The sequence below is a fragment of the Bufo bufo genome, unplaced genomic scaffold (genome assembly GCF_905171765.1).
Source record: "Bufo bufo unplaced genomic scaffold, aBufBuf1.1, whole genome shotgun sequence".
In the NCBI taxonomy this organism is placed as follows: Eukaryota; Metazoa; Chordata; class Amphibia; order Anura; family Bufonidae; genus Bufo; species Bufo bufo.
This window is the reverse complement of record NW_024401155.1, coordinates 49,325-74,450: the sequence shown is the minus strand read 5'-3', so window position 1 is coordinate 74,450 and position 25,126 is coordinate 49,325. Positions and strand designations below refer to the sequence as shown.

General features: G+C 49.8%; 4 protein-coding genes and 1 long non-coding RNA gene across 5 annotated transcripts; 2 read left to right on the top strand and 3 right to left on the bottom strand.

Annotated features, from left to right (window-relative positions):
• Window positions 1-246: 246 nt before the first annotated feature.
• Window positions 247-17,003, top strand: LOC120984663. The gene is made up of 3 exons (XR_005775285.1): window positions 247-259; window positions 9,310-9,311; window positions 16,863-17,003. It is a non-coding gene; the product is annotated as an uncharacterized LOC120984663 (long non-coding RNA).
• Window positions 17,004-17,388: 385 nt separating this feature from the next.
• Window positions 17,389-17,808, bottom strand: LOC120984662 (histone H2B 1.1). Its single transcript, XM_040413418.1, has one exon. The coding sequence runs from the start codon at window positions 17,804-17,806 to the stop codon at window positions 17,426-17,428; it is 381 nt and encodes a 126-aa protein (XP_040269352.1). The 5' UTR covers window positions 17,807-17,808; the 3' UTR covers window positions 17,389-17,425.
• Window positions 17,809-20,673: 2,865 nt separating this feature from the next.
• LOC120984660 (histone H3) lies at window positions 20,674-21,288 on the top strand. The gene has a single exon (XM_040413416.1). It carries the CDS (start codon window positions 20,674-20,676, stop codon window positions 21,082-21,084), a length of 411 nt encoding a protein of 136 aa, XP_040269350.1. The 3' UTR covers window positions 21,085-21,288.
• Window positions 21,289-22,011: 723 nt separating this feature from the next.
• LOC120984661 (histone H2A type 1-like) lies at window positions 22,012-22,411 on the bottom strand. Its single transcript, XM_040413417.1, has one exon. It carries the CDS (start codon window positions 22,408-22,410, stop codon window positions 22,018-22,020), a length of 393 nt encoding a protein of 130 aa, XP_040269351.1. The 5' UTR covers window position 22,411; the 3' UTR covers window positions 22,012-22,017.
• Window positions 22,412-24,179: 1,768 nt separating this feature from the next.
• On the bottom strand, window positions 24,180-24,878 carry LOC120984664 (histone H1B-like). Its single transcript, XM_040413419.1, has one exon. The coding sequence runs from the start codon at window positions 24,855-24,857 to the stop codon at window positions 24,180-24,182; it is 678 nt and encodes a 225-aa protein (XP_040269353.1). The 5' UTR covers window positions 24,858-24,878.
• Between the last annotated feature and the right edge of the window lie 248 nt (window positions 24,879-25,126).

Sequence of the window (25,126 nt, the reverse complement as noted above, 5' to 3'; positions counted from 1 at the left end):
GTTGCGGAGACACTGCAGCATGTAGTCGCTCATGTGTGCCAGGCTGCCCAGAGGCAACGAGAAGCTGTCCTCTGTGGGAGGTGTATCGTCTGTGTCCTCTGTATCCCCACAGCCACGCACCAGTGATGGCCATGAGCTGGTCTGGGTGCCACCCTGCTGTGAACATGGTTCCTCCTCCTCCATCTCCTCCTCCTCCATCTCCTCCTCCTCATCCTCCACCTCCTCATCCTCCAGAACTGTGCCCTGGCTGGACAATTGTGTACCTTGGGTTTGTGGGTGCAGGAACCCACCCTCGGAGCCACTTGGGAATGACTAGCTGGAAGCCCTATGATCCCTCTTCCTCCTCCTCCTCCTGTGCCACATCCTCTTCCATCATCGCCAGCAGATTTTTTCAAGGAGGCATAGAAGTGGGATAGTAACGCTGAGAACGGCGTCATCGGCACTGGCCATGTTGGTGGAGTACTCGAAACATCGCAACGAGGAACACAGGTCTCGCATGGAGGCCCAGTCATTGGTGGTGAAGTGGTGCTGTTCCGCAGAGCGACTCACCCGTGCGTGCTGCAGCTGAAACTCCACTATGGCCTGCTGCTGCTCGCACAGTCTGTCCAGCATGTGCAAGGTGGAGTTCCATCTGGTGGGCACGTCACATATGAGGAGGTGAGCGGGAAGGCCGAAGTTACGCTGCAGCGCTGACAGGCGTGCAGCAGCAGGGTGAGAACGCCGGAAGCACGAACAGACGGCCCGCACTTTATGCAGCAGCTCTGACATATCAGGGTAATGTTTAAGGAATCTCTGCACCACTAAATTCAGCACATGCGCCAGGCAAGGGATGTGCGTCAAACCGGCTAGTCCCAGAGCTGCTACGAGATTTCGCCCATTATCGCACACCACCAGGCCGGGCTTGAGGCTGACTGGCAGCAACCACTCGTCGCTCTGTTGTTCAAGGCCCGTCCACAGCTCCTGCGCGGTGTGGGGTTTGTCCCCCAAACAGATACGTTATAAAACTGCCTGCTGTCGTTTCCCCCTGGCTGTGCTGAAGTTGGTGGTGAAGGGGTTACGCTGACCGGATGAGGAGCTGGTAGAGGATGAAGAAGCCGAGTAGGAGGAGGAAGCAACAGGAGGCAAACTGAAGCGCCCTGCAATCCTCGGTGGTGGAAGGACATGCGCCAAACTGCTATCCGCCTCAGGCCCAGCCGCCACTGCATTTACCCAGTGTGCTGTTATGGAGATATAGCGGCCCTGACCGTGCTTACTGGTCCACGTATCCGTAGTCAGGTGCACCTTGCCACAGATGGCGTTGCGCAGTGCACACCTGATTTTGTCCCCCACTTGGTTGTGCAGGGAAGGGATGGCTCTCCTGGAAAAGTAGTGGCGGCTGGGCACGACGTACTGGGGGACAGCCACCGCCATAAGGCCTTTAAAACTCTCCGTCTCCACCAGACGGAATGACAGCATTTCAAAGGCCAGTAATTTAGAAATGCTGGCATTCAGGGCCAGGGATGGCGGGTGGGTAGGGGGGTACTTCCTCTTCCTCTCCAGCGTTTGGGAGATGGAGAGCTGAACGCTTCCGTGGGACATTGTGGAGATGCTTGGTGACCCAGGTGGTGTTGTTGCCTGCAGATCCTCTGCGGGGTGGCAGGTGGCACTGTCACTCCAGAGGTGGATGAAGAGGCCACGACTGCAGCAGAAGAGGAAGCAGGAGGAGCCAGAGACCTTTCTTGGTTTTTGAGGTGTCTTCTCCACTGCAGCTCGTGCTTTGCACTTAGATGCCTGGTCATGCAGGTTGTGCTCAGGTGGAGAACGTTAATGCCTCGCTTCAGGCTCTGATTGCACAGCGTGCAAACCACTCGTGTCTTCTCGTCAGCACATTGTCTGAAGAACTGCCACGTCAGGGAACTCCTTGGCGCTGGCTTTGGTGTGCTCGGTCCCTTGCTGCGGTGGGCAGTAGCAGGCGTACTGTCTAGGTCTGGAGGATGAGGAGAAGGATCCCCGTTCACAGCAGGGTGGCACCCAAATCAGATCACGGGCATCACTGGAGTGTTCTGCAGTGAACATTTTACAATTTTTGACATGAATAAACCCCTGCTCTGCATAGGTGACAGGGACTTACATTTCTAAAATTCGTCTTTAATTGGCCCTTTCATTCGATCCTTCTGCTTTAATAGCTTCTCCCACATTTCCGCTTCATCCCATTGCAGCCATTGACCTCCCTTGGATGTGGTCTCTCTTTCTCACGCTCCCTCTCTGGCGTGGAACCCTGATTCGCCGCTAACCGCGATCACCATGGTAGGCGCAGAAAAGAACATGGAAACTTGATAGAGCAGATATCCAAATGGATGGTGGACGTCACGGGGACGCGCGACATGGTGGAGCAGTAAGTGTGCACACGCCTACATGAACTGACTGACAGGGGTCAGCCCCTGCAACTTCTGGGTCTCCAAATTGGGCACATGGCCTGAGCGTGCCCTTTACCCCTTGGAGGTGCTGGCCTGCCCTGCAGCCGGTGTATTGTCTGAACGTGTGTTTAGCACGGCTGGAGGGCGTTATCACAGGTCATATTTCCCAATGTGTTGGGGTGTACCCTAATTAAAAAAATATATAAATAAATGTAAAACCAAAAAGCAGTGTAGGCTACCTCCTCCTCCTCTTCCTCCACCGCCGCTTCCACCTACACCGCCACATCCACCGCCTCCTCAACCTCCTACTCCATATGGACCTCGTCCTCCTAGATCAAGATTATTAGTTTTAATTTTTACGTATTTTATGTTATTTACCCGCCTCCGGACCGCCGAACGCAGGGACGCGTCCTTGAGGCGGTCGATTCATTCCTCCTGGACGCATATACGCATCCTCTCGCGAGACGCGAGATTTCCTGTGAACGCGCGCACACAGGCGCGAGCGTTCACAGGATCGGAAGGTAAGCGAGTGGATCTCCAGCCTGCCAGCAGAGATCGTTCGCTGGCAGGCTGGAAATGCGATTTTTTTTTAACCCCTAACAGGTATATTAGACGTTTTGATAACAGCGTCTAATATACCTGCTACCTGCTTCTCTGGTGGTCCCCATTGCTTGGATCGACCACCAGAGGACACAGGCAGCTCTGTAATAAGTAGCACAAAACACCACTACACTACACCCCCCCCCCCTGTCACTTATTAACCCCTTATTAACCCCTGATCATGTATAGTACAGTATATTATAGTACAGCACAGTATAGTACAGTATATTATAGTACAGTATAGTACAGCACAGTATAGTACAGCATAGTACAGTATAGTACAGTATATTATAGTATACAGTATGTACAGTATAGTACAGCACAGTATAGTACAGTATAGTACAGCACAGTATAGTACAGCACAGTATAGTACAGCACAGCATAGTACAGTATAGTACAGTATATTATAGTACAGTGAATAAAAAGATTAGTGGATAGCTCACCACCGTCCTCAGTAGGTAAGGGTGCTCTAGTCGAAGGACTGCTCACTCAAAGCAGTCCGGAAATGCAAATTGAATGAATGGAAAGACGACTGGCACTCGCTATGTGGTACACATCAAACCGTAATTTATTAGACACCTAACCGCTCACAGTGGAGTGGTCGCAAAAGATTGTATAATCTATAACAACATAATCTTAAAATCCCCCTAAAAAGATAAAACACAGTAAAATATAATAAAATGCTTTGGTATTATTAGCTAAAAACGCATAAGGTGACATAGGTATAGTCCAATACTCTCAGTTGCAATGGGTATCCTATAAGGTCATATTGGGGATACTGTCTCTTTAAATGCAACCAAGTCCGTTTGTAGCAGATTGAAATGTCCACAGTATAATACACTTGGCTCTAGGACCCAGATGAAATGCCCTCTGCAATCCCTACAAATGCTGGTTAAGAATATCCCTGTATATGATTCTCTCTTCGATAATCTTATGTATCTTCACCGACTGGTAGTACGGCCTTTAACAATGTGTTATAAACTCTATATCAGGGTGATCAGGCTTACCCCCATAGGTATGTCTTTCGCATCCACGACCGTCCGATATGAACGCTTGTTCAGCCGCTTGCTCTTGGCGTCCTCGCTCTCTGGTGTGAGTGCGTCACATGTGATTTCCCAGAGATATCGTGAGACTTGGTAGCTAAGCAGCTTACTTCCAATACACCTGAAGATTGGTGCTTTTGATGAAATAAGTAAATGGAGCGCTCCACTTATGAAGATTATTCCAAATCTATTGGATATCCAAGATGTTGCTGTGAACAGGGATATAACGCTAAACGCGTTTCGAAGACTTCCGTCCTCTTCCTTCCATCTTGGATATCCAATAGATTTGGAATAATCTTCATAAGTGGAGCGCTCCATTTACTTATTTCATCAAAAGCACCAATCTTCAGGTGTATTGGAAGTAAGCTGCTTAGCTACCAAGTCTCACGATATCTCTGGGAAATCACATGTGACGCACTCACACCAGAGAGCGAGGACGCCAAGAGCAAGCGGCTGAACAAGCGTTCATATCGGACGGTCGTGGATGCGAAAGACATACCTATGGGGGTAAGCCTGATCACCCTGATATAGAGTTTATAACACATTGTTAAAGGCCGTACTACCAGTCGGTGAAGATACATAAGATTATCGAAGAGAGAATCATATACAGGGATATTCTTAACCAGCATTTGTAGGGATTGCAGAGGGCATTTCATCTGGGTCCTAGAGCCAAGTGTATTATACTGTGGACATTTCAATCTGCTACAAACGGACTTGGTTGCATTTAAAGAGACAGTATCCCCAATATGACCTTATAGGATACCCATTGCAACTGAGAGTATTGGACTATACCTATGTCACCTTATGCGTTTTTAGCTAATAATACCAAAGCATTTTATTATATTTTACTGTGTTTTATCTTTTTAGGGGGATTTTAAGATTATGTTGTTATAGATTATACAATCTTTTGCGACCACTCCACTGTGAGCGGTTAGGTGTCTAATAAATTACGGTTTGATGTGTACCACATAGCGAGTGCCAGTCGTCTTTCCATTCATATTATAGTACAGCACAGTATAATATAGTACAGTATAGTACAGTATATTATAGTACAGTATAGTACAGCATAGTATAGTACAGCATAGTATAGTACAGTATAGTACAGCACAGTATAGTACAGCATAGTATAGTACAACACAGTATAGTGCAGCACGGTACAGTACAGCACAGTATAGTACAGCACAGCATAGTATAGTACAGTATATTATAGTACAGTATAGTACAGTATATTATAGTACAGTATAGTATATTATAGTACAGTATAGTATAGTATAGTACAGCACAGTATATTATAGTACAGTATAGTATAGTATAGTACAGCACAGTATATTATAGTACAGCACAGTATATTATAGTACAGCACAGTATAGTATAGTACAACACAGTATAGTGCAGCACGGTATAGTACAGCACAGTATAGTACAGCACAGCATAGTATAGTACAGTATATGATAGTACAGTATATTATAGTACAGTATAGTATAGTATAGTACAGCACAGTATATTATAGTACAACACAGTATAGTGCAGCACGGTATAGTACAGCACAGTATAGTACAGCATAGTTCAGTATAGTATATTATAGCACAGTATAGTACAGCACAGTATAGTACAGCACAGTATAGTACAGTATATTATAGCACAGTATAGTACAGCATAGTATAGTACAGCACAGTATAGTACAGCACAGCATAGTATAGTACAGTATACGGATCTCCTAGCACCCCGACTGGGTACCTCCGTTGATGGATGCTCCTAGTGCTTCCTGGGGGCTCCACATATAAAAGGGAATAGGACAGCACAGTATAGTACAGTATAGTATAGTACAGCACATCATAGTATAGTACAGTATAGTACAGCACAGCACAGTATAGTACAGTATAGTATTGTGCAGCATAGTATAGTACAGCACAGTATAGTACAGTATAGTATAGTACAGTATATTATAGTACAGTATAGTACAGCACAGTATAGTACAGTATAGTATAGTACAGCACATCATAGTATAGTACAGCACAGCACAGTACAGTATAGTATTGTGCAGCATAGTATAGTACAGTATAGTATTGTAACGGATCTCCTAGCACCCCGACTGGGTACCTCCGTTGATGGATGCTCCTAGTGCTTCCCGAGGGCTCCACATAATAAATGGAATAGGACAGCACCACTTCCTGGAACACATAGTCCGTGGTATGGCGGCGCTGCTCGTGGCGTCAGCTCCCGGCCTCAGGGACCCCTCAAACGTAGAAAAAACTTCAGAAAAGTCGCGGCCCTCTTGTTCTTGAATCAAAGCTTAGCGTTTAATCACACTGAAAGGATACAGCAACGTCTGGACACCCAGGTCTTTCTCAGCTACATGTGGTTTACAAGTGAAGTTCAATACTTATATAGGTGTAACATTCAATCCGGATTGGTTGAGGGGTTGTCCCCCCAGAAAGGTCAGATCCCCCCTTACATATTCACCCAATCGTGTTCTAAAGTGATAATAACATTCAGTAATAAAACAGCATAACAATCTCAGCTGTGTATATAAAATCGCTAATTTCTAACGATAATTTGTTTTCCCTTAGTCCTAACCAGTGGCACAGATGGGGTATTCTGCCCCTGTGGACTGGTTAGGACAGGTGGAAGTTTTAATGAAATAATAAAAAACTGACATATACACGCACTCCCTGCCCCCAATAAAGAGGGGAGTGACCCTCCGGACATCGTGTAATTACAAGTAGACTAAAATAACCACAATTACTAAAAAAGGGGGGGGAATTTGTGTGCCACTGTTAGGACTAAGGGAAAACAAATTATCGTTAGAAATTAACGATTCCCTTACGTCCTAACTAGGGATGAGCAAACCCGAACTGTATAGTTCGGGTTCGTACCGAATTTTGGGGTGTCCGTGACACGGACCTGAACATTTTCGTGAAAGTCCAGGTTCGGGTTCGGCGCTTTCTTGGCGCTTTTTGAAAGGCGTCATACTAGTTGCCCCAAGAGGCCCTCACAGCCATGCCTACTATTGGCATGGCTGTGATTGGCCAGTGCACCATGTGACCCAGCCTCTATATAAGCTGGGGTCACGTAGCGCTGCACGTCACTCTGCTCTGATCAGTGAAGGGAGAGGTTGCAGCTGCTGCTGTTAGGGAGAGATTATGCAGGGATTTACTCAGCAAAAACACTTAATTCAGTGATCGATCTACAGCTGTGGATCATTGAACTGCTGCTATTTAATTGCTCACTGTTTTTAGGCTACCCAGAGCGTTTTTATGTCACTTTTTTCTTGGGTGATCGGCGGCCATTTTGTGTCTTGTGGTGCGCCAGCACAAGCTGCCACCAAGTCCATTTAACCATCAATAGTGTGGTTATTTTTTTGCTATATCCTACATCAGGGGCTTGGCTGTGCTTGCTATTTTATTGAGGGGTAAAATACAATTGCCAAAATAGCAGTACCCTAAATATGGTGTTTCAGCTGTGGCTAGCCAACTGTAATACTGTCTGCTGTCTGCCGAAGCACAGTTTTTGTTCTGGGTTGAATACAATTCCCAACTTAGCAATCCCCTAAATATATTTTTTCTGCTGTATCAGGCCAAGTTTAAATCTATCCCTAAAAGGGTATATTAGATTGAAGGTGCGGATAGGGTCATTCTCAATAACTTCACACGCTACCGTGCATTTCCAAGTCTAATTCTGTCCGTAAACGTATACCTGTCACCCAGCGCCTAAATACTAGGCCTACAATTTATATTCAGCTAAATCTGTCATTACTGCTGTGCCTGTATTAGTGTAATACGGTACCTAAATAGATAGCCAGATAGTGTTAGGTGTCTGTAAAAAAAGGCCTGAATTTGAATTCAATACATTGGGCCAAATAATATTTTCTTATTGTGGTGAACGGTAACAATGAGGAAAACATCTAGTAAGGGACGCGGACATGGTCGTGGTGGTGTTAGTGGACCCTCTGGTGCTGGGAGAGGACGTGGCCGTTCTGCCACAGCCACACGTCCTAGTGAACCAACTACCTCAGGTCCCAGTAGCCGCCAGAATTTACAGGGATATTTGGTGGGGCCCAATGGTAAGACCTGAGCAGGTACAGGCATTAGTCAATTGGGTGGCCGACAGTGGATCCAGCACGTTCACATTATCTCCCACCCAGTCTTCTGCAGAAAGCGCACAGATGGCGCCTGAAAACCAAGCCCATCAGTCTGTCACATCACCCCCATGCATATCGGGGAAACTGTCTGAGCCTCAAGTCATGCAGCAGTCTCTTATGCTGTTTGAAGACTCTGCTGGCAGGGTTTCCCAAGGGCATCCACCTAGCCCTTCCCCAGCGGTGGAAGACATAGAATGCACTGACGCACAACCACTTATGTTTCCTGATGATGAAGACATGGGAATACCACCTCAGCACGTCTCTGATGATGACGAAACACAGGTGCCAACTGCTGCGTCTTTCTGCAGTGTGCAGACTGAACAGGAGGTCAGGGATCAAGACTGGGTGGAAGACGATGCAGGGGACGAGGAGGTCCTAGACCCCACATGGAATGAAGGTCGTGCCACTGACTTTCAGAATTCGGAGGAAGAGGCAGTGGTGAGACTGAGCCAACAGCGTAGCAAAAGACAAAGAGGGAGCAGTGGGCAAAAGCAGAACACCTGCTGCCAAGAGACTCCGCCTGCTACTGACCGCCGCCATCTGGGACCGAGCACCCCAAAGGCAGCTTCAAGGAGTTCCCTGGCGTGGCAGTTCTTCAAACAATGTGCTGACGACAAGACCCGAGTGGTTTGCATGCTGTGCCATCAGAGCCTGAAGCGAGGCATTAACGTTCTGAACCTTAGCACAACCTGCATGACCAGGCACCTGCATGCAAAGCATGAACTGCAGTGGAGTAAACACCTTAAAAACAAGGAAGTCACTCAGGCTCCCCCTGCTACCTCTTCTGCTGCTGCCGCCGCCTCGGCCTCTTCCTCCGCCTCTGGAGGAACGTTGGCACCTGCCGCCCAGCAAACATGGGATGTACCACCAACACCACCACCTGCGTCACCAAGCATCTCAACCATGTCACACGGCAGCGTTCAGCTCTCCATCTCACAAACATTTGAGAGAAAGCGTAAATTCCCACCTAGCCACCCTCGATCCCTGGCCCTGAATGCCAGCATTTCTAAACTACTGGCCTATGAAATGCTGTCATTCAGGCTGGTGGACACAGACAGCTTCAAACAGCTCATGTCGCTTGCTGTCCCACAGTATGTTGTTCCCAGCCGCCACTACTTCTCCAAGTGAGCCGTGCCTTCCCTGCACAACCAAGTGTCCGATAAAATCAAGTGTGCACTGCGCAACGCCATCTGTGGCAAGGTCCACCTAACCACAGATACGTGGACCAGTAAGCACAGCCAGGGACGCTATATCTCCCTAACTGCACACTGGGTAAATGTAGTGGCGGCTGGGCCCCAGGCGGAGAGCTGTTTGGCGCACATCCTTCCGCCGCCAAGGATCGCAGGGCAACATTCTTTGCCTCCTGTCTCCTCCTCCTCCTACTCAGCTTCCTCCTCCTCTTCTTCCACCTGCTCATCCAGTCAGCCACACACCTTCACCACCAACTTCAGCACAGCCCGGGGTAAACGTCAGCAGGCCATTCTGAAACTCATATGTTTGGGGGACAGGCCCCACACCGCACAGGAGTTGTGGCGGGGTATAGAACAACAGACCGACGAGTGGTTGCTGCGGGTGAGCCTCAAGCCCGGCCTGGGGGTGTGCGATAATGGGCGAAATCTCGTTGCAGCTCTGGGACTAGCCGGTTTGACGCACATCCCTTGCCTGGCGCATGTGCTGAATTTGGTGGTGCAGAAGTTCATTCACAACTACCCCGACATGTCAGAGCTGCTGCATAAAGTGCGGCCGTCTGTTCGCGCTTCCGGCGTTCACACCCTGCCGCTGCTCGCCTGTCTGCGCTACAGCGTAACTTCGGCCTTCCCGTTCACCGCCTCATATGCGACGTACCCACCAGGTGGAACTCCACCTTGCACATTCTGGACAGACTGTGCGAGCAGCAGCAGGCCATAGTGGAGTTTCAGCTGCAGCACGCACGGGTCAGTCGCACTGCGGATCAGCCCCACTTCACCACCAATGACTGGGCCTCCATGCGAGACCTGTGTTCCTCGTTGCGCTGTTTCGAGTACTCCACCAACATGGCCAGTGGCGATGACGCCGTTATCAGCGTTACAATACCACTTCTATGTCTCCTTGAGAAAACACTTAGGGCGATGATGGAAGAGGAGGTGGCCCAGGAGGAAGAGGAGGAAGAGGGGTCATTTTTAGCACTTTCAGGCCAGTCTCTTCAAAGTGACTCAGAGGGAGGTTTTTTGCAACAGCAGAGGCCAGGTACAAATGTGGCCAGACAGGGCCCAATACTGGAGAACGAGGAGGACGAGGATGAGGAGGAGATGGAGGAGGATGAGGATGAAGCATGTTCACAGCGGGGTGGCACCCAAAGCAGCTCGGGCCCATCACTGGTGCGTGGCTTGGGGGAAACGCAGGACGATGACGATACGCCTCCCACAGAGGACAGCTTGTCCTTACCTCTGGGCAGCCTGGCACACATGAGCGACTACATGCTGCAGTGCCTGCGCAACGACAGCAGAGTTGCCCACATTTTAACGTGTGCGGACTACTGCGTTGCCACCCTGCTGGATCCCCGGTACAAAGACAATGTGCCCACCTTACTTCCTACACTGGAGCGTGATAGGAAGATGCGCGAGTACAAGCGCACGTTGGTAGACGCGCTACTGAGAGCATTCACAAATGTCACAGGGGAACCAGTGGAAGCCCAAGGCGAAGGCAGAGGAGGAGCAAGAGGTCGCCAACGCAGCTGTGTCACGGCCAGCTCCTCTGAGGGCAGGGTTAGCATGGCAGAGATGTGGAAAAGTTTTGTCACCACGCCACAGCTAACTGCACCACCACCTGATACGGAACGTGTTAGCAGGAGGCAACATTTCACTAACATGGTGGAACAGTACCTGTGCACACCCCTCCACGTACTGACTGATGGTTCGGCCCCATTCAACTTCTGGGTCTCCAAATTGTCCACGTGGCCAGAGCTAGCCTTTTATGCCTTGGAGGTGCTGGCCTGCCCGGCGGCCAGCGTTTTGTCTGAACGTGTATTCAGCACGGCAGGGGGCGTCATTACAGACAAACGCAACCGCCTGTCTACAGCCAATGTGGACAAGCTGACGTTCATAAAAATGAACCAGGCATGGATCCCACAGGACCTGTCCATCCCTTGTGCAGATTAGACATTAACTACCTCCCCTTAACCATATATTATTCTACTCCAGGGCACTTCCTCATTCAATACTATTTTTATTTTCATTTTACCATTATATTGCGGGGCAACCCAAAGTTGAATGAACCTCTCCTCTGTCTGGGTGTCGGGGCCTAAATATGTGACAGTGGCCTGTTCCAGTGGTGGGTGACGTGAAGCCTGATTCTCTGCTATGACATGAAGCCTGATTCTCTGCCATGAGACCTCTCTCCAATTGATATTGGTTAATTTTAATTTATTTTATTTTTATTTTAATTCATTTCCCTATCCACATTTGTTTGCAGGGGATTTACCTACATGTTGCTGCCTTTTGCAGCCCTCTAGCCCTTTCCTGGGCTATTTTATAGCCTTTTAGTGCCAAAAAGTTTGGGTCCCCATTGACTTCAATGGGGTTCGGGTTCGGGGCGAACTTCGGGTCGAGGTCGGATCCTGAACATTTCCGGTAAGTTCGGCCGAACTTCTCGAACCCGAACATCCAGGTGTTCACTCAACTCTAGTTACAACTATTGCCATTGCAGCGCTACACTGTCTATGGGGCATCCACTATTGGCTGCTTCCAGTGTTGCTGGCACATGGGCGATTATTGGCATTCAGTCTAAGTTCATATTCTGGATTTCATGATGCGCGAGATGAGTGGCACGACTGATATTTACCGTATTTCGCTCCCATAATGGATCCTATCCTCAGCCCTATAGTATCCTTTACAACACATTAGCTTTGGTTTAGGACCTTGGGTTGCCGGGATACGGCTGGGACGCTCTATCACATGACCCGTCATGTGATTGAGGGTGCTTGCGCGGTTTCGGGACTCCCGATCATGTGACCGCTATGTCGAATACGTGATTTCCGGGAATCTCGTTCTACATCTGGCGCATGCGCAGAGACAGACGTTAGACGCCACTCACCGCACGCATACTGCTGGATGGATACTCGGCTCAGGTGCAGGGTAGGTTTTATATACACAGCTGAGATGGTTATGCTGTTTTATTACTGAATGTTATTATCACTTTAGAACACGATTGGGTGAATATGTAAGGGGGGGATGTGACCTTTCTGGGGGACAACCCCTCAACCAATCCGGATTGAATGTTACACCTATATAAGTATTGAGCTTCACTTGTAATCCACATGCAGCTGAGAAAGACCTGGGTGTCCAGACGTTGCTGTATCCTTTCAGTGTGATTAAACGATAAGCTTTGATTCAAGAACAAGAGGGCCGCGACTTTTCTGAAGTTTTTTCTACGTTTGAGGAGTCCCTGAGGTCGGGAGCTGACGCCACGAGCAGCGCCGCCATACCACGGACTATGTGTTCCAGGAAGTGGTGCTGTACTATTCCATTTATTATGTGGAGCCCTCGGGAAGCACTAGGAGCATCCATCAACGGAGGTACCCGGTCGGGGTGCTAGGAGATCAGTTACAATACTATTCTGTACTATACTATGCTGTACTGTACTGTACTATACTGTGCTGTACTATACTATACTGTGCTGTACTATACTGTACTATACTATTCTGTACTATACTATGCTGTGCTGTACTATAATATGCTGTGCTGTACTATACTGTGCTGTACTATACTGTACTATACTGTGCTGTACTATACTGTGCTGTACTATACTGTGCTGTACTATACTGTACTATACTGTGCTGTACTATACTGTGCTATACTGTACTGTGCTGTACTATAATATACTGTACTATACTGTGCTATACTATGCTGTACTATACTGTGCTGTACTGTACTATGCTGCACTATACTGTGCTTTACTATACTGTACTATACTGTACTATACTATACTGTACTATACTGTGCTATACTATACTGTGCTGTACTATACTATGCTGTGCTGTACTATACTGTACTATACTATACTGTACTATACTATACTGTGCTGTACTATACTGTACTATACTATACTGTACTATACTATGCTGTGCTGTACTATACTGTGCTGTGCTATACTATACTGTGCTGTACTATACTGTGCTGTGCTATACTATACTGTGCTGTACTATACTGTACTATACTGTACTATACTATACTGTGCTGTACTATACTGTACTATACTATACTGTGCTGTACTATACTATGCTGTGCTGTACTATACTATACTGTACTATACTATGCTGTGCTGTACTATACTGTTCTGTACTATACTATGCTGTGCTGTACTATACTATGCTGTGCTATACTATACTGTGCTGTACTATACTATGCTGTGCTGTACTATACTGTGCTGTACTATACTGTGCTGTACTATACTATGCTGTGCTGTACTATACTATACTATGCTGTGCTGTACTATACTGTTCTGTACTATACTATGCTGTGCTGTACTATACTATACTGTACTATGCTGTGCTGTACTATACTATACTGTGCTGTGCTATACTGTACTATACTATGCTGTGCTATACTGTACTATACTATACTGTACTATACTATGCTGTGCTGTACTATACTATACTGTACTATACTATGCTGTGCTGTACTATACTATACTATGCTGTACTGTACTATACTGTGCTGTACTATACTGTACTATACTATGCTGTGCTGTACTATACTATGCTGTGCTGTACTATACTATGCTGTGCTGTACTATACTGTACTATACTATACTGTACTATACTATACTGTGCTGTACTATACTATACTATGCTGTACTGTACTATACTGTGCTGTACTATACTGTACTATACTATGCTGTGCTGTACTATACTATGCTGTGCTGTACTATACTGTAATATACTATACTGTACTATACTATGCTGTGCTGTACTATACTATGCTGTGCTGTACTATACTGTACTATACTATACTGTACTATACTATACTGTACTATACTATGCTGTGCTGTACTATACTATACTATGCTGTGCTGTACTGTACTGTACTATGCTATACTGTACTATACTATACTGTACTATACTATGCTGTGCTGTACTATACTGTACTATACTATGCTGTGCTTTACTATACAATACTATGCTGTGCTGTACTGTACTGTACTATACTGTGCTGTACTATACTGTACTATACTATGCTGTGCTGTACTGTACTGTACTATACTGTGCTGTACTATACTGTACTATACTATGCTGTACTATGCTGAACTATAATATACTGTACTATAATATACTGTACTATACTGTACTGTGCTGTACTATACTGTACTATACCGTGCTGTACTATACTATAATATACTATACTGTACTATACTATACTGTGCTGTACTATATTATGCTGTGCTGTACTATACTATAATATACTGTAGTATACTGTACCATAATATACTGTACTATACTGTGCTATACTGTACTATAATATACTGTACTATACTGTTCTGTACTATACTATACTGTACTATACTGTACTATACTATGCAGAACTATAATATACTGTACTATACTGTACTATAATATACTGAACTATAATATACTATACTATGCTGTACTATACTGTACTATAATATACTGTACTATACTGTGCTGTACTATAATATACTGTACTATAATATACTATGCTGTACTATACTGTACTATAATATACTGTACTATACTGTACTATACTGTGCTGTACTATAATATACTGTACTATACTATACTGTACTGAAATATAATATACTGTACTGTACTATAATATACTGTGCTACAATATACTGTACTATAATATACTGTACTCTAATGTGCTGTACTATACTGAACTATACTATAATATACTGTACTCTACTGTGCTGTACTATAATATAATGTACTATACTATACTGAAATATAATATACTGTACTGTACTATAATATACTGTACTATAATATAATGTACTATAATATACTGTACTCTAATGTGCTGTACTATACTGTACTATAATATACTGTACTCTACTGTGCTGTACTATAATATACTGTACTATAATATACTGTACTATACTATACTGTACTATACTATACTGTACTGAAATATAATATACTGTACTATAATATACTGTACTCTACTGTGCTGTACTATAATATACTGTACTATAATATACTGTACTATACTGTACTATAATATACGGTACTCTAATGTGCTGTACTATAATATACTGTACTATAATATACTGTACTCTAATGTGCTGTACTATAATATACTGTACTATAATATACTGTACTATACTGTACTATAGTAGAGGATGGTGATACGGAGGCTGTAATATAATGTGGAGGCTGGTAATGTAACATGGAGGCTGTAATGTAGTGTGGAGGCTGATAATTTTTAGGCTGTAATATAATGTGGAGGCTATAATGTAATGTAGAGGCTGTAATATGTTGTTGAGGTTGACAATATAATATGGAGGCTGTGATGTAATGTGGAGGCCGTAAATATGGAGGCTGTAATATAATGTTGAGGATGATAATATAGAGGCTGTGATGTAATGTGGAGACTATAATGTAATGTGGAGGCTTTAAATATGGAGGCTGTAATATAATGTTGAGGTTGATAATATAATATGGAGGCTGTAATATATTGTGGGAGCTGTAATATAATATGGAGGCTGTAATATCATGTGGAGGCTGGAATATAATGTGGAAGCTGTAATATTATATGTAGGCTGTAATGTAATGTGGAGGCTGTGATATTATGTGGAGCCTGGTTATGTAATGTGGAGGCTGTAATATAATGTAGAGGCTGGTAGTATGGAGGCTGTAATGTAATGTTGAGGCTGGTAATATGGAGGCTGTAATATAATGTGGTGGAAGATAATGTAATATGGAGGCTGTAATAGAAACATAGATGTAATATGGAGGCTGTAATATAAGGTGGAGGCTATAATGTAATGCAGAGGTTGATAATATAATATAGAGAGTTTATTTTAATGCGAAGGATATGATGTAATTTACAGGCTGGTAACATGGAGGCTGGAAAATGAAAACCACCAGCACTTCTGAGCTCAGCCAATCAGAGCTGGAGGGCGGGGCCTGGAGGTCAGGAACAGCCCCGCCCCCAGAAAGGCCGCCTCTCCGTGCAGTTCTCTTTCAGGTCCGCCCATGCTCCATATAAAGGAGGGCTCTGGGCTGAGCAGTCACTGCTCTCTGCTCCTCACACCTAGAAGATGTCTGGTCGCGGTAAAGGAGGGAAAGGGCTCGGGAAAGGCGGCGCCAAGCGGCACAGGAAGGTGCTCCGTGATAACATCCAGGGCATCACCAAGCCTGCCATCCGCCGCCTAGCTCGCAGGGGAGGCGTCAAGCGCATCTCCGGCCTCATCTATGAGGAGACTCGCGGGGTGCTGAAGGTCTTCCTGGAGAACGTCATCCGGGACGCCGTCACCTACACCGAGCACGCCAAGAGGAAGACCGTCACCGCCATGGACGTGGTCTACGCGCTCAAGCGCCAGGGCCGCACTCTCTACGGCTTCGGGGGTTAATGCTGCTGCCGCCTCCTCCGTCCTCACAGCACAAAGGCTCTTCTCAGAGCCGCCCACATCTTCCCGGGGAGGAGCTACAATTCCACTGAGGGGTTAACACCGCCCGCCCATCAGGAGATCAGCGGCGCCCTGTGCTCAGTACAGCCGGAGGTCTACATTACAGAAACCCCCCAATAATCTGTAAATCCCGAGCCCCGGGTGTTCTCCACCGCAGCTACGAGACGAGCTGTGCTCGGAGACTGAGGGGTTAATCCGTCCCGCCAATGAGCGGCGCTGGTACAGGTCACATGACCGGCTCCACCTGTAAATCAGCAGCTCAACTATAGGCGGGAAATTCAAACGAGGGACGAGATCCTGAGCTCTCCCAGCCAATAGCAGAGCTCTGGACCCCGCAGCCGTTATGTGCCCGTAGGAGCCTCGTCCTCCTGTCCTGCACTGAGCGGCCGCACAGCCTCTCCCCAGGGAGCGCCACACTGAGGAGGATGATGGGAGTAGTGATCGGGCGTGGAGGAGGAGGGGAGCTTGTATTGTAACTTCCGATAGCGTTACCGCATCTCATCTAGCTGATAGGGAGGAAAACCGCAGCCACTGTGAGAACAACGGGGAGACCCGGGAGCAGCTCCGCTGGAGACAGGGTGGGGGCTCTGAGAAGAGCCTTTGGGTGCGGGGGGCGGCGCTCACTTGGCGCTGGTGTACTTGGTGACGGCCTTGGTGCCCTCGGAGACGGCGTGCTTGGCCAGCTCTCCGGGCAGCAGCAGGCGCACGGCGGTCTGGATCTCCCGGGAGGTGATGGTGGAGCGCTTGTTGTAGTGAGCCAGGCGGGAGGCTTCCCCTGCGATGCGCTCGAAGATGTCGTTGACGAAGGAGTTCATGATGCCCATGGCCTTGGAGGAGATGCCGGTGTCGGGGTGGACCTGCTTCAGCACCTTGTAGACGTAGATGGCATAGCTCTCCTTCCTGCTCTTCCTCCGCTTCTTGCCGTCCTTCTTCTGGACCTTGGTGACGGCTTTCTTGGAGCCCTTCTTGGGCGCTGGGGCGGACTTGGCTGGCTCGGGCATTCTGACTGAGGACAAAATCTCGTCTGTTCTCCTCCTGCCACCGCGGCGGTATTTATACACGGGCCATGCAAATGAGCTGCTGCTGACTGCGCGCCGATCTACTGGAGGAGAGGGTCACGTGGTGTCTCCGCTTCTCCCAATTGGCAGCCTCACATCCATTCAGCTGAGCCGGGGGCGGAGCAAATAGAGAGGCGGGGCTCACATCCATCCATTCAGCAGAGCCAGGGCGGAGCAAATAGAGAGGCGTGGCTCACATCCATCCATTCAGCAGAGCCGGGGGACGGAGCAGCAAGAAGGGAGGGGCTCACATCCATTCATAGAGCTGAGTCGGAAAGCGGAGCAGCAGGAGGGGCAGGGCTCATAGCCATCCATTCTGCTAAACCGGGGGGCGGAGCAGAACTCACATCCATCCATTCGGTTGAGCCGGGGGGGAGGAGCAGCAGGAGGGCTCGTATCCATCCATTCAGCTGAGCCGGGGGGCGTGGCTAACATCTCTCTTCAGTCTATCAGGGCCTCGCTGCTCTGCTGATAACCGCCCCTCACTGCGCCCCGCCCTCTGCTGGTAGTGATGCCGCCGCTGAGTGTACTGTGCCTGCAGGGGGGTCGTGCGCTCTATCCCTGGACACCAGCGCAGCGATGGAGCCGCTCTTCTCCGCACAGTGAATACGGGACTGTTCTCCCCTTCTCCGGTGGGGAGCGGGAGAAGGCGACCACTGACGGGTTAATACTGAGCAGGCTATGGGGGCGGGGCTATAGAACTAGTACCATGGCTTTTGAAATTCCCGCTCAATTACTGTCCGGTTAGAATTCAGCGGCCGTGGACAAGCTCCGCCCCCGGCTCATCTGAATGAATAGATGTGAGCCCCGCCCCTCCTGCTGTTCCGCCCCCGGCTCAGTGAATGAATAGCTATGAGCCCCGCCCCTCCTCCTGCTCCGCCCCCCGCTCTTCTCAGAGCCCCCCCCCCTTCTCTAGGACGGAGCTGCCGCATTGTGTGAATACATGGAAGCCTCATGTCCGAGGCGGATTATTCCCTCATTATAGACCAGATCGGGAGGATGAGGGGGAGTAGTGATTGGACACTGAGGATGAGGGGAGTAGTGATTGGACACTGAGGAGGATGAGGGGAGTAGTGATTGGACACTGAGGATGGGGGGAGTAGTGATCAGACACTGAGGATGAGGGGAGTAGTGATCGGACAGTGAGGATGGGGGGAGTAGTGATTGGACACTGAGGATGGGGGGAGTAGTGATCAGACAGTGAGGATGGGGGGAGTAGTGATCGGCCAGAGAGAAGTTGGGCAATGAGGAGAATGAGGGAAGTAGTGATCTGCTAATGGATGGATGTGAGCCCCGCCGTGCGCTCTATCCCCGGACACCAGCGCAGAGCTGGAGAAGGGGGCGGAGCTATAGAACAAGTGCTTTCCAGTGATTGGCTGATCTCTGGCTTTTGAAATTCCCGCTCAATTACAGTCCGGTCAGAATCCAGCGGCCGTGGAGGAGCAGTCCATTACACACAGGGGACGAACCCTCTACAGCAGAAATGTCTGCCCGTTCTCGCAGCAGGTCAGGAGCGGTAAGTGCCCCTGTGTGACGCCCGGACCATCAGCGCCCCTGTGTGTAATGGACTGCTCCTCCACGGCCGCTGGATTCTGACCGGACTGTAATTGAGCGGGAATTTCAAAAGCCAGAGATCAGCCAATCACTGGAAAGCACTTGTCGTATAGCTCCGCCCCCTTCTCTGCGCTGGTGTCCGGGGATAGAGCGCACGGCGGGGCTCACATCCATCCATTAGCAGATCACTACTGCCCTCATCCTCCTCACTGGCTGACCACTACTCCCCTCATCATCCTCAGTACCATATAACTACTGCCCTCATTCTCCTCACTGACTGACCACTACTCCCCTCATCATCCTCAGTACCATATAACTACTTCACTCATTCTCCTCATTGCCCAACTTCTCTCTGGGCGATCATTACTCCCCTCATCCTCAGTGTCCAATCACTACTCCCCCCATCCTCCCGAGTATACGATCACTACTCCCCTCATCCTCCCGATCAGTGGTCTATAATGAGGGAATAATCCGCCTCGGACATGAGGCTTCCATGTATTCACACAATGCGGCAGCTCCGTCCTAGAGAAGGTGGGGGCTCTGAGAAGAGCGGGGCGGAGCAGCAGGAGGAGGGGCGGGGCTCATAGCTATTCATTCAGATGAGCCCCGCCCCCATAGCCTGCTCAGTATTAACCCGTCAGTGGCCGCCTTCTCCCGCCCCACACCGGAGGAGGGGAGAACAGTCCCGTATTCACTGTGCGGAGAAGAGCGGCTCCATCGCTGCGCTGGTGTCCAGGGACAGAGCGCACGACCCCCCTGCACGCACAGTACACTCAGCGGCGGCATCACTACCAGCAGAGGGCGGCGCGCAGTGAGGGGCGGTTATCAGCCGAGCAGCGAGGCCCTGATAGACTGAAGAGAGCGGCGCTGACAGGGTTAACCAGCCCCCTATTCCTGCCCGCAGAGGAGCCGGAGCCCCCGCCCGCTGTGAGCGGAGAACGAGGGCAGAAGGGCGGAGTGGAGCTCGTCTGAGGAGGAGGCGGTGGGAAGAGACTGACCTCCCGCTTCATGTAGGAGGGGCTTATTACCTGGAGACACGCCCATCAGCTGGGACTGGCGGATAGGATGGGCTCCGCCTCTTGTGAACGATGATTGGTTACGGAAGTTTTTGCGGGCACATCATTGTACGAATAAACTAATAGGGATGTAGGGGTGTGGTTTACATGAGCCAATGAGGACGAGGCCGGGAGTATAAATGATCTGCACGGTCCGCTCCTCACCTCACTCTCTTGCTGTGTACAGATCTCTGCAGAACCATGGCCAGAACCAAGCAGACAGCCCGTAAGTCCACCGGCGGGAAAGCTCCCCGCAAGCAGCTGGCCACTAAGGCCGCCAGGAAGAGCGCCCCCGCCACTGGCGGAGTCAAGAAGCCTCACCGCTACCGGCCCGGGACCGTCGCTCTCCGGGAGATCCGGCGCTACCAGAAGTCCACCGAGCTGCTCATCCGGAAGCTGCCCTTCCAGCGCCTGGTGAGAGAGATCGCCCAGGACTTCAAGACCGACCTTCGCTTCCAGAGCTCGGCCGTCATGGCCCTGCAGGAGGCCAGCGAGGCTTACCTGGTCGGGCTCTTCGAGGACACCAACCTCTGCGCCATCCACGCCAAGCGGGTCACCATCATGCCCAAGGATATCCAGCTGGCCCGCAGGATCCGAGGGGAGAGGGCTTAGATCTGCGCCCCGCACCCAACAAAGGCTCTTCTCAGAGCCACCACCTCCTCCAGAGACGAGCTCCACTCCGCCCTTCATCCTCCACCTCTGCTCACAGGAGGCGGGTTAACCCTTTCAGCGCTCTGATCAGTAAGAGCAGTTCCTTTATTCTAAAAGCGCTCTCTGTATCTCCCCCCGTCTATCAGGGACTCGCTGACCGTGACCGATAACCGCCTCCATCCTCCCTGCCCCCCGGCGGAGGGGCGGAGCTATAGGACAAGTGCTTTACAGTGATTGGCTGATCTCTGGCTTTTGAAATTCCCGCTCAATTACAGTCCGGTTAGAATTCAGCGGCCAAACCCTCTACAGCAGCAATGTCTGCCCGTACTCGCAGCAGGTCAGGAGCGGTGATGTCCGATTCATGTCGGAGGAGGGGAGGCCAGCAGCCAATCAGAGCGGAGGCGCACACGGTCCAGGGAGTCGTGCACTGAGTCTAAGAATCCAATGATCCGACTTCTAGAACAATACACGGAGTCTCTGACCGGGCTGCAGCAGTATAAAGCCCTCGCAGTGCTGTCCATAGAATAGAGCGCCCCCCACTCAGTATAATGCCCAGATCAGTGCCCCCAGCCCCCCACTCAGTATAATGCCCAGATCAGGGCCCCCCACTCAGTATAATGCCCAGATCAGGGCCCCAGCCCCCCCTTCCTAGTCCTCAGTCCGGTCACCACTGATCGGACACTTATTACCTATCCGGCTCCGGGTCACTTGTCACCAACTGAAGCCAAAGATCCAAACTTCCCATCTCTAGTCAGGAGCGGTAAGTGCCCCTGTGTGACGCCTCCTGCACAGCGGAGATCAGCGGCATCGCCAGCTCAGTCGTACAGAGCATGTGGGGGGCTCTTAGAAGAGCCTTTGGTTCCGGGGGGCACAGCAGCAGCAGCAGAGCCGGGCTCACTTGCTCTTGGCCGACTTGGTGCTCTCGGTCTTCTTGGGCAGCAGCACGGCCTGGATGTTGGGCAGGACGCCTCCCTGGGCGATGGTGACGCCGCCCAGCAGCTTGTTGAGCTCCTCGTCGTTGCGCACGGCCAGCTGCAGGTGGCGGGGGATGATGCGGGTCTTCTTGTTGTCGCGGGCGGCATTGCCGGCCAGCTCCAGGATCTCGGCGGTGAGATACTCGAGCACAGCGGCCAAGTAGACGGGAGCGCCGGCGCCCACCCTCTGGGCGTAGTTGCCCTTGCGGAGGAGCCTGTGCACTCGGCCGACCGGGAACTGGAGCCCTGCCCGGGAGGAGCGGGTCTTGGCCTTAGCCCGGACTTTGCCTCCTTGTTTGCCGCGTCCAGACATCGTTCTCTACAGCAGAGCACAGAACAGCAACGAAGACTCTGATGTGTGTGATCCGGAGGAGCCGCCTCCTGCCGCCTTTATAGGCTGCTGCTCCGCCCCCAGCGCCGCTCATTGGGTGGATTAGAAGCCTCAACGGAGACAAGACTCGTGAGAAGCCAATGAGAGGCGCTGGGCGTGGCTTATGACGCGCGTACAGGTCACATGACCGGCTCCTCCTGTAGATCAGCAGCTCATTTGCAGTTGGGGACTATAGGCGGGAAATTCAAATGAGCGACGAGATCCTGAGCTCTCCCAGCCAATAGTAGCAGAGCTCTGGACCCCCTCAGCCGTTATGTGCCCGTAGGGGCGGAGCCTCGTCCTCCCGCCCTGCACTGAGCAGCCGCACAGCTCGCTGATCCGCAGCCATTCATAGCGGGAGCAGAGCTCAGCTGAAGTGTATAAGGGGAGCAGTGATCTGCCAGAGAGGAGGATGAGGGGAGTAGTGATCGGGCACTAAGTATGAGGGGAGTAGTGATCGGGCACTAAGTATGAGGGAAGTAGTTATATGCTATTGAGGATGATGAGGGGAGTAGTGATCGGGCACTAAGTATGAGGGAAGTAGTTATATGCTATTGAGGATGATGAGGGGAGTAGTGATCTGCCAGAGAGGAGGATGAGGGGAGTAGTGATCGGGCACTAAGTATGAGGGGAGTAGTTATATGGTATTGAGGATGATTAGGGGAGTAGTGGTCAGCCAGTGAGGAGAATGAGGGAAGTAGTGATCTGCTATTAATGAGGGGAGTGGTGATTGGGCACTGGGGAGGATAAGGGGCGTAGTGGTAATATAATGTGGAGGCTGGTAGTATGGAGGCTGTTATATAATGTTGAGGTTGATAATATAATATAGAGGCTTTAATATAATGCGGAGGATATAATGTAATTTACAGGCTGGTAATATGGAGGCTGTCAATGTTGAGGCTGTGATGTAATGTGGAGGCTGTAACATAATGTTTAAGCTGTGATGTAATGTAGAGGCCGGTAATACGGAGGATTTAATATAATGTGGAGGCCGGTAATGTAATATGGAGACTGTAATGTAGAGGCCGGTAATACGGAGGCTGTAATATAATGCAGAGGCTGTAATATAATTTTAGCCTGTAATGCAGAGGCTGGTAATATCATGTGGAGGCTGTCACATAATGTGGAGGCTGTGATGTAATCTTGATGCTGAAAATATGGAGGCTGTAACATAATGTTTAGGCTGTGATGTAATGTGGAGGCTGTAATGTAGAGGCTGTAATATAATGTGGAGGCTGGAATTATGGAGGTTGTAACATAATGTTTATGCTGTGATGTAATGTAGATGACGGTAATATGGAGTCTGTAATATAATGTGGAGGCTGGTAATATAAAGGCTGCAATATAATATGGAGGCTATAATGTAAAGTAGAGGCTGAAAATATGAAGGCTGTAATATAATGTTGAGATTGATAATACAAAATGGAGGCTGGTAGTAGGGAGGCTGTAATGTAGAGGCTGGTAATACAGAGGCTGTCAATTAATATGGAGGCTGTAACAATGTTTAAGCTGTGATGTAATGTAGAGGCCGCTAATATTGAGGCTGTAATATATTGTGGAGGCTAGTTATATGGAGGCTGTGATGTAATCTGGAGACTGAATATATCCGCTGTGAGCGGAGGACGAGGGCAGAAGGGCGGAGTGGAGCTCGTCTGAGGAGGAGGTGGTGGCTCTGAGAAGAGCCTTTGGGGGAGAAGTGCAGGCAGCGCCGGTTACTTCTTGGCTTTCGCCGCTTTCTTAGCCGGACTCTTGGCAGCCTTGGGTTTCACCGCTTTCTTAGCCGGACTCTTGGCAGCCTTGGGTTTGGCCGCCTTCTTAGCCGGACTCTTGGCCAGCTTCTTGGGCTTGGGGGCAGCCTTCGGCTTCTTGGGGCTCTTGGCTGCTTTCTTGGCCGCGGCTGGTTTCTTAGCCTTTTTCGGGCTCTTGGCCGGAGCCTTCTTGGGCTTCTTCGGGGATTTAGCGGGTTTCTTGGCCGCAGTAGCTGCAGGCTTCTTGGCCGCCGGCTGCTTCTTCTTCTTGGCCGCCGCCTTGTCCTTGGTATCCTGCTGCTTCTTGTTGAGCTTGAAGGAGCCGGAGGCGCCGCTGCCCTTCACCTGGGTGAGGGTCCCCTTGGTGACCAGAGCCCTGATGGCCACCTTGATGCGGCTATTGTTCTTCTCTACATCGCATCCTCCGGCAGCCAGAGCCTTCTTCAGGGCGGCCAGAGACACCCCGCTGCGCTCCTTGGAGGCGGACACGGCTGTGACCAGGAGCTCGGACACGCTGGGACCGGACGGCTTCTTGCTTTTCTTGGCGCCCCCTGCCGCGGCGGATTTCCTCGGCTGCTTCTTGGACTTGGCGGCCGCTTCGGCGGGAGGAGGAGCGGCGGCTGCTGGCGCGGTCTCTGCCATCGTGTGAGACGTGGGGAGAAAACACAAAGACTTCTCCTGGAGAAAACACTGAGGCCGGAGCCGGGACCGCCTCTTATATGTGGAGCGCTGCGCAGTGATTGGCTGCCGAGCTCCGCCCTCCTGCGCGTCTATTGGCTGACACTGGACACAGGCCCCGCCTTCACCCCTCTCAGCCCGGCTGCAGCTCCGCTCTCCCCTTGTGCTTCCCTGCCCGGGAGAAGAGTAGTGATGGGAAGTTCGGATCTTTTAGGTGAATCGGTTTATTTGAA

What these genes read in the sequence shown, in the direction of transcription:
- LOC120984662 (XM_040413418.1), bottom strand. Translation starts at nt 17,806, where the DNA reads ATGCCCGAGCCAGCCAAGTCCGCCCCAGCGCCCAAGAAGGGCTCCAAG.
- LOC120984660 (XM_040413416.1), top strand. Translation starts at nt 20,674, where the DNA reads ATGGCCAGAACCAAGCAGACAGCCCGTAAGTCCACCGGCGGGAAAGCT.
- LOC120984661 (XM_040413417.1), bottom strand. Translation starts at nt 22,410, where the DNA reads ATGTCTGGACGCGGCAAACAAGGAGGCAAAGTCCGGGCTAAGGCCAAG.
- LOC120984664 (XM_040413419.1), bottom strand. Translation starts at nt 24,857, where the DNA reads ATGGCAGAGACCGCGCCAGCAGCCGCCGCTCCTCCTCCCGCCGAAGCG.